Source organism: Triticum urartu, chromosome 4, assembly GCF_003073215.2.
Source record: "Triticum urartu cultivar G1812 chromosome 4, Tu2.1, whole genome shotgun sequence".
NCBI classification, from domain to species: Eukaryota; Viridiplantae; Streptophyta; class Magnoliopsida; order Poales; family Poaceae; genus Triticum; species Triticum urartu.
Genome location: NC_053025.1, coordinates 595,698,909 through 595,707,743, shown reverse-complemented (window position 1 = coordinate 595,707,743; position 8,835 = coordinate 595,698,909). Strand labels below are relative to the sequence as shown.

Genomic DNA, 8,835 nt, shown 5'->3' with positions numbered 1-8,835 from the left:
CATTGTTGTATCATCGTATTCAGGGAACCCATGGCCAGGATAGCTGTCGTCGTCCTCTTCTTCTTCATTGTCTTCCATCATAACCCCTCTTTCTCCGTGCTTGGTCCAAACATTATAGTGGGGCATGAAACCGGACTCAAACAGGTGGACGTGAATGGTTCTTGACGTAGAGTAATTGTGACCATTCTTACAGCCAACACATGGACAAGGCATAAAACCATCCGCCCGCTTGTTTGCCTCAGCCGCAAGCAGAAAAGTATGCACGCCATTAATGAACTCGGGAGAGCATCGGTCATCGTACATCCATTGCGGCTCATCTTCAATACACAGCACCGAAAACACCAAATTAATACAATACATAAAGTTCATACAACACTTAAATGCAACAAACAAATAACTCTCTAGCTAAAGAATTTAAATGCAACAACAAATGCGATCAAGATCGCAACTAAGGTAACAATTGATCCAACAGCATAATGATACCAAGCCTCACTATCGATGGCATATTTTCTAATCTTTCTAATCTTCAAGCGCATTTTCTCCATCTTGATCTTGTGATCATCGACGACATCGGCAACATGCAACTCCAATTCCATCTTCTCCCCCTCAATTCTTTTCAATTTTTCTTTCAAGTACTCGTTTTCTCTTTCAACTAAATTTAACCTCTCGGCAATAGGGTCGGTTGGAATTTCAGGTTCAGATACCTCCTAGAAAAAATTTCTATGTCAACTTGATGGGCATAATTTGTCATAAACACGAAATGCAACTAGTTTTAAAAGAGAATATACATACCACATCCGAATCATAACAAGGACTAGGGCCGACGGGGACGGATATCAAAACCATGGCACTATATGTATAACAAACAACGTACGGGTAAGATAATTATACGAGTAACTATATATCCAAATCACACACATCAATTTTTATATAAAATTTCATGAACAAGAGGCTCACCACAAGGTGGTGCCGGCGACGGGACGGTGCGGGCGATCGACGGTGGCTACGATGGAGATTTAGAAGGCACTAAGTAAACCACACCTACATATGCAAACTAAGTGTTATTTTTGACCTCAAATTGCATATAAATCAAATACTAGCACATATATATATATCCTCCCAAATTACTAAACTCACAAATTAATCACTATATAAACCAATGCAAGAGCTAATCTAGCAATGAGAGATGAAAGGACAAAGTTGCTAACCTTTGTGATCATTTGAATGGATGAGGGCCTTCAAATCTTGACAAATTTTGGGCAAATTTTGTGATGAACTCGAGAGGAAGAAGGGAAGAACAGAGGAGAGGGCCGGAGAGGGGAAAGGGGGAAGAACAGAGTGCTGGTGGACGAAGGGTTTATATAGGACGACCTTTAGTACCGGTTCGTGGCACGAACCGGTACTAAAGGTGCTGGAGGGGCCCCACTCTGACAACATCCTGCCACCACTCTCATTAGTACCGGTTCGTGGCACGAACCGGTGCTAAAGGTTCGCCACGAACCGGTACTAATGAAAGCGGCCCGGCTAGCCGTTGGAACCGGCACTAATGTATACATTAGTGCCGGCTCAAATACAAACCGGCACTAATGTGCTTCACGTTTGACCCTTTTTCTACTAGTGACACACATCGAAAAGTAGCCACAAGCTCTACTCTAACGAAAGTACTCAAGTACCTTTCACACAGTCCTATTGCTTCATCAGATTAGTCTACAATTATGTGCTGCACCACCAACAACATACCGACTACGCTATGTGTCAGTTTACAGAGCACCCTCCCGGCAAAGGTTGAGCCTGTACTCACGGTCCAAAGCAAACAATACTATTTCTTCCCGAATTTTTTCACCAAACCAAAGTCAATTACCTTTTTAAATTTAATAAATATGAGGGGTTGAGTGACAATGAGATGTCTTGATAAATTCAGAGAGTTGGAAATTTACTTAGGCAATTGGAATTTTAACTTAGGCAAGGTGGAAGAAAAAAGATTGAGTTTAAAACCAAAACAACCTTTCGAGAAAAATTCAATTCAAACTCACAGTACAAGCAAATAGTACTAATTTTCTCTGAATTTTTCAACCAAAACCAAAGAATACCTTTTAATTAATAATTAATGAAGGGTTGAAGGTTTTACAATGAAAGATGTCTTGAGAAGTCAAAGAGGTTGGAATTTACTTAGGCAAGGTTGGGAAGAAAAGAATTGAGTTTAAACCAAAACAACCTTCAGGAAAAATACTCAAATTCAATTCCAAATGGAAAATCCAGTATAAAATCCAACAGAAAAAGAAAGGGGGCAAAATTAAGGGTGTCACAATAACTGATACTGCCATATTAGAGATATCTTGCCATGTCAAGGAAATCACCAAATCCAACCTAAAGCACAATCCTTGTAATCTCTTTGATATATACACGCACGGTGTCCCCTGCGGAAGTGCATACACTTAACCCATATGTTCATTAATTTTAAAACAAAGTGGTTATTACGGTTTTTTCACCTTGTATATACCCACGCACAGGGTTAAAACAGTATCCCTTTCCTTACTGCTTGTATCGGTCAAAGTATCATGCTTCAGCAAGACAATGAACAAAATCAAGAAAGTAAGAGACTACTGAATGGTATATTTCTGGTGTAGATTATATCCTTTTACATGTGATTTTGTGTCAAGTTGTCTTTTTTTATCTATACTGGCCATGATTCCCTGATAAATATCAGTACTCATAAAATACCCTTTGTGTGTCCTTTTCTTATAAGAAAAAAGTGAGATTGTCCCATGATTTGATAATATTGAGTTCTTAAGGCTCAGCCGCCGGCCTAAAGTAAGATCCATCTATTTATGATATGCAGAATTGATTTTTCTACACTTGATTCCAACGCTTTATGTCCAAAATTTCCAACCTTTCAATATGCTACATGAAAAAGAAGTAAATGTGGGAGGGTTGAGGTGACAAGGTGTCTTAAGAAAGTCAAGAGAGGTTTTTTTACACAAGTCAAGAGAGGTTGGTACTCACTTTAGGAAAGTATGAAAGAAAAAATTGAGTTCAAGTCGAAATAACCTTTCCATGAAAATTGAGAGAGAGCACACTCCTAATGATAATCATATAAAATCAAAAAGAAAGAAAAAAGGCAAAAATCAGGGTGTCACAATATTCTTGATATTTGCCTGTATAAAGCTATCTTGCATCTCAAGGAAATATCTCTCAAATTCCACCTAAACCGATTATTTCTAATCTCTCTGATATATAGACCGCATGGGTCCTTGCATAAGTCGTATCCTTTGACCCATCTATTCATTTACAAGTGGTTATTGCGATCTCAATCTTTGTATGCGAGACAGTGGCGTTTGCATGTCTTCCTTTCCCTTATGCTGTATGGTCAAAGTTTCATGGCTGCCGAGCAAGCAATGACAATCGGACAGAAGAAGACAACTGAATGGTTTTGCCTGTAATATTATAGAGTTCTACATGTGAGTCTTTGTCAAGACTCCTCTTGTTCACACTGGCCATTTCCACCTATAAAAAACATCAGGGATAAAACACCCTTTTTGTGTGTCCCTTTTTCTTTTTCTTTTCAGGATGTCAAGTGAGGAAGAACACCCGCTTCTGCATCTGGACGATGCATACGGCCATTTTATTAATTATTCTCACAAGACCTTATAAAGTAATACCACAGTAAGACTAAAGCCGCCGTCTAAGCAACAAAATGTCGCTACACCTATCCAGTTGATGAAGGAGCGCAGATAGCCTAGGCCTAATACCAAACAGATATCGCGGCCAAACCTAAAATCTAAGACCTGAGGACCCATCCAGGACGCCTGCCGGGCATGGGTCTCGCCGGTCCGGCGTGCTCTCAGAGGCCGCCGCCGCCAACTGCCACCGCTCCATCTTCAGAATTGTACTGATGCATCAATCTTACTCGGTCTAACTATCGTCGACGCCACCACGGCGCCCAACGGCACCTCCTCCCTGCGCGCAAACAGTTATGCACGCCGCGGTCGCCACTGATACACCTCAGCACCATGCTGCCAAGTATCACCAGCCGACACAGCTTGAAGTCTTTGGAAGATCTGTCGTGCGTAGCACCTGCCGACCAGGCATGACAAAGCGTAGCACCTGTCGGTCAGGCATGACTTAACATCTCCACCGAAGCTCCGTGCAAGACGAAGCCGCTCCACCTCCTGCCTCTGACTTCCAGCGCTGCTCCACAGACGATGCTCCCCAAGAGAGAAACGACACCGCAGTGCCGCCATCGTCCGATCTGGAACACCAGATCCTAGGGTTTCTCCCAGAGCAGCACGAGTGGGTCGACAGTGGTTACACGACGATGCCTTCATCAAGGTAACGGCGTAGAACGCCGCCATCGCCTGCCAACGGCTCGATTTTCACCGGCAACCATGTCTCCCCAACTCGCAGCCGGGACTAGATGATGGATCTCGAGATCCGATCACCAAGCCTCTGGCCGGCCATCTCTGACGACGAAGATGACCACCTCCATTGGCCAGCGAGACGACGTGAGATGAAGTAGGGTGCTGCCAGCGTGTGTCCTGGCCAGCACCACCGGCGCTCGGCCCGTCCCGGACCACGCCTCATGGCTGAGGGCAACGGCAATCGCTACCACGATGAGGACGCAGACCGGAAGCTCAGATCCAACCCACCCGCGCGCCGCCACATGGCCACCACCAAGCGCCGTTCAGGGGCAGCCCCGCCGCCGTGAGGGACGCCGCCCCACGGGCAGCAGGCGCCAGCTACCTGCCGCCGCGAGATCGCCACCGGCCACCGCAAGATCTGCGCGAGAACGACGAGGACGCCCCGCCGCCACCTTCCCTGGGGACCACGCGGGCTTCGCCGGTGTCCCCTCCGACCGGCGCCGAAGCGGGGGAGGAGCGGGAAGGGGCGGCGCTGTGCGGAGGGGTTGGAGAGAGCAGTCGCTGCACCGCCGCTGCCGAAGTGGCGGCCGGAGGCGGCCGCGGGTGAGACCTAGATCGCCTCGTGTTTCGCGAGAGCTCACGTACGTCCTTGGATCTGTGTGTGTCTTTTTTATATAAAAAAAGTGAAGATTGTCTATGATTTGATGTAGGAGTTGTTAATTACTAATACTCAACCGCCGACTGCGTAAGATTACACTTATTGAAGACATTTAGGACTCCTTTGGTTTGGAGGAATTTCATAGGAATTCTAGAGGATAGGATTCTTATAAGATTTTTTTTCCTTTAGAGCCCTTTAGTTCATAGGAATAGATTCCTATTCCTACATAGGATTGGTTCCTATCCTTCACATTTCATACGAAAATAAAAATGAGCCTAGACTCAATGGAAAAATTCCTTTGATGTCAACCAAACGACATCTCGTTTCCTATTCCTACTCATAAAATTTGAGATACATGCCATCTCATTTCCTACAAAATTTATATTCCTACGATAATCCTATCCTATAAACCAAACGAGGCCTTATTGGCGCACCGGGCGGCCGTACGCCGTAGCTGCTGGCCCGTCGTTTGCCAAAGCCGCCAGTCGTAACCATGGATATACTACTACGACACGGGTCCCAATTCTCCTAGTATTGACTTGTTCATTTTTGTTTGCGGGTCCATCCGATGCAAACCTGATGTAGGTAGTACTATAATAAGTAATGCTACACGTACAAACGAGTTAGAAGCTTTTACAACCCTGTACGTGTAGCATTACTCAGCATTATTGTACTATAAGTATGCATCACATTTCACACACCTCTTGACTTAAATCTGCAAGCAAGGCAGCTTGGTTCACAGACACAGACTTGCTAATTAAGCTGCATGCATGCCATGGAGGTGTCAAGCTCGTGTCTTGTTGCCTTAGCCACGGTAATCATCTTTGCTTGGTTTCTTAAGAAGCTTACTGCTTGGTTCGGCGGCAAAAGCAAGAGGCCGCGGCTGCCCCCCGGGCCATGGACGCTTCCGATCATCGGCAGCCTCCACCACCTCTTGGGTGGCCTCCCGCACCGTCGGATGATGGAGCTGTCTCGCCTGCACGGGCCTCTCATGTTCCTCAGGTTCGGAGAGGTCCCGAACGTGGTGGTCTCCAGCGCCGAGGCGGCGGAGCTGGTGATGAAGACGCACGACCTCACGTTCGCGACTCGGCCGCGGAGCGCGACGATCGATGTTATCAGCGGTGGTGGCAAGGGGATCGCGTTGGCCCCGTACGGCGACCATTGGCGGCAGATGCGGAAGATATGCATTATGGAGCTTCTGAGCGCCAAGCAGGTGAAGCGCATGGAGTCCATCAGGTCACAGGGGGTGACGAAGCTCCTCCGGTCCGTCGCTGACGCCGCCGCCTCCAGTTCCGGCATCGTCAACCTCAGCAACCTGGTGGCGGTGCTCTCCAACGACATCACGGCGCGAGCGGTGTTCGGTGGCATGTGCGCGCAGCAGAGCGAGTACCGCCGCGAATTGGGCCAGATCGTTAAACTCATCGGAGGTTTCTGCCCGGCCGACCTTTTCCCGTCGTCGCGGCTAGTGCGGTGGCTGAGCTCAGGGGAGCGCAACCTGAGGAAGAGCTATGGCGGTATGCAGCGCATCATCGACAACATCATCGATGGACGCAAGGCTGAGCGTGAGTCCCACGTCGGCTGCAGTGCCGACGATGAAGACCTACTGGCTGTGCTGCTCCGGCTCAAGGAGGAGGACTCGTTGGCATTCCCTCTAACCTCAGAGAGTATAGGGGCCGTCATCACTGTGAGTATCCTCTCTACCATAGGTTAACTCTGTCTTTCCTCTAGTGTTATAGACTCTGCAGTTACATTATTTGCAAGCAAGTGCTGTGTTGCACACCCTCCTCTCTTTTCTTGTCCAAGATACACTGATTTCATCCATGGTTCTTTCCTCTGAAAAATGTTTACGAAACCAAGTTCCTCATGTAAAATGTTACACGGGCCCTGCCTGACCTGGCCTGAGCAGAAATCGTTGGAATCGCCCCAAGTCTGACTTAGCAACAAACAATCATATTTAGCAGCTAGCATCATGAACAATCATAGTAAGTAGCTTCAATGATGTTCGTTCTATATATTGGCAATCATATATAGTTAGTAGCATCAATAATGTTTGTCCTGACTTGACAAACTCATAGATTGTGACACATCTGAATATTAAGGACATTTTATATGTCTCGAAACAGACTTTCGCCCCGTTTTATATATAAAGCAACAAACCAAAGTACACGGCCGAACGATACAATATAGTGGGAATGCCCCCTTACAAAGCAGATCAAAAGATAACATGAGCCTAGAACAAGTCTAACACCTCGCCGAGGCCCGAACAAATACCCCTGAGCTCTATGACAGTGCCCCCAAGAGGGTGACGGCACGAAGTGTCGCCACTATCGAGTTTGAGAACAGACAAAGGACATTATATGTCATGCACGCTGATTTGAATTATTATTTTTATTGTATCTTGTGCTGTCACTCTTTTAGCTTACTGTAGAGAATATCGAGTAATGCTATGTCTACAAATATGTTCCTACTGATTAAGCATACATGGTGACATGGGGTAAGGAGTTTAATTCACGGGGCGTATGTTAGGGAAGCAGTTGAAATCATGGGAGCGATTGACCGTCGGAGTAGTCCATAAGATCCCTTTCGTAAGTCTAGGATTGTCGGTAGAACCTTGGTTAGGTATTTTATCACCTATGGTCTACATGTTTCATCTATTTACCTTTTCATAATTACTATTTGTTTTATATATGTCACATATGCATGAACTTTTATTTCTAGGACATATTTGGAGCTGGTAGTGAATCTTCATCGACCACTTTGGTGTGGGCTATGTCGGAGCTCATGAAAAACCCTGAAGAGATGGCGAAGGCTCAAATAGAAGTTCAGAAAGTGCTAGGTCGAGGACGTGTTGTCATCACAAATGCTGATCTTGGTGAACTCCATTACTTACAGATGATCATCAAGGAAGTGCTTAGGTTACATCCTCCTGCTACTCTGCTCGTCCCTCGAGAGGCTAGAGACAACTGTGAAATCATGGGTTATGACATTCCTAAGGGCACCAAAATACATGTTAATGCCTTCGCAATTTCTAGGGATCCTAGATATTGGAAAAATCCTGAAACCTTCAAACCAGAGAGATTCAGCAACAACAATATAGATTATAAGGGAACAAACTTTGAGTTCACTCCCTTCGGTGCTGGGCGACGCCTGTGCCCTGGGATGTTGTTTGGCACATCAACCTTGGAGATCGCATTGGCGAATCTTCTCTACTACTTTGACTGGGTGCTTCCTGATGGGGCATGCCCGTACACATTAGACATGTCCGAGAAATTTGGGATAACTGTAAGTAGAAGATATGACTTGCAGCTCATAGCTATTCCAAGTACATAGAGTCTCAAGACCTATGTAAATAGGGACATGGAAATGCACATGGGTATATCTATTCTTCTATACCTCCCTTATATATATGCGAGTGTTTACGTCTTGCATTGTAATCATATATCCAATAATAATGAAATCTTATTGTTGCAACTATGGTTTCTTAATTATTCCTTTGCGCATAATTGCAGGTACCTAATTGTACTATCAAAACATAGAAAATGAATTAATTACCACATTCATATGGGCCAGAAATATTTGATTCATTAATTATGTTAGACAAATAATAAAGGTGCAGATTTTCTGTGTATGTTTTTATAGAAACAACAGTATGGACGCAGACGCTTACATACACGCACTCACCCAAAAAAACGCACGCACGCACACAGCACAATATGGAGTACGAAAATTGACAAGCATGCATTGGTGGTATATATAGATAAAAACTTGCATGAACTATTTCCAAAGTTATAAACTTGGGAATTGGATTCTTTACAATCG

The 8,835-nt window shown here is 45.2% G+C and overlaps 1 protein-coding gene across 1 annotated transcript; it reads left to right on the top strand.

Moving 5' to 3' along the window:
* Window positions 1-5,799: 5,799 nt before the first annotated feature.
* Window positions 5,800-8,408, top strand: LOC125554333 (desmethyl-deoxy-podophyllotoxin synthase-like). Its single transcript, XM_048717905.1, has 2 exons — window positions 5,800-6,700; window positions 7,735-8,408. The coding sequence occupies exons 1-2, from the start codon at window positions 5,975-5,977 to the stop codon at window positions 8,344-8,346; spliced, it is 1,338 nt and encodes a 445-aa protein (XP_048573862.1). The 5' UTR covers window positions 5,800-5,974; the 3' UTR covers window positions 8,347-8,408.
* The last annotated feature ends 427 nt before the right edge of the window (window positions 8,409-8,835 follow it).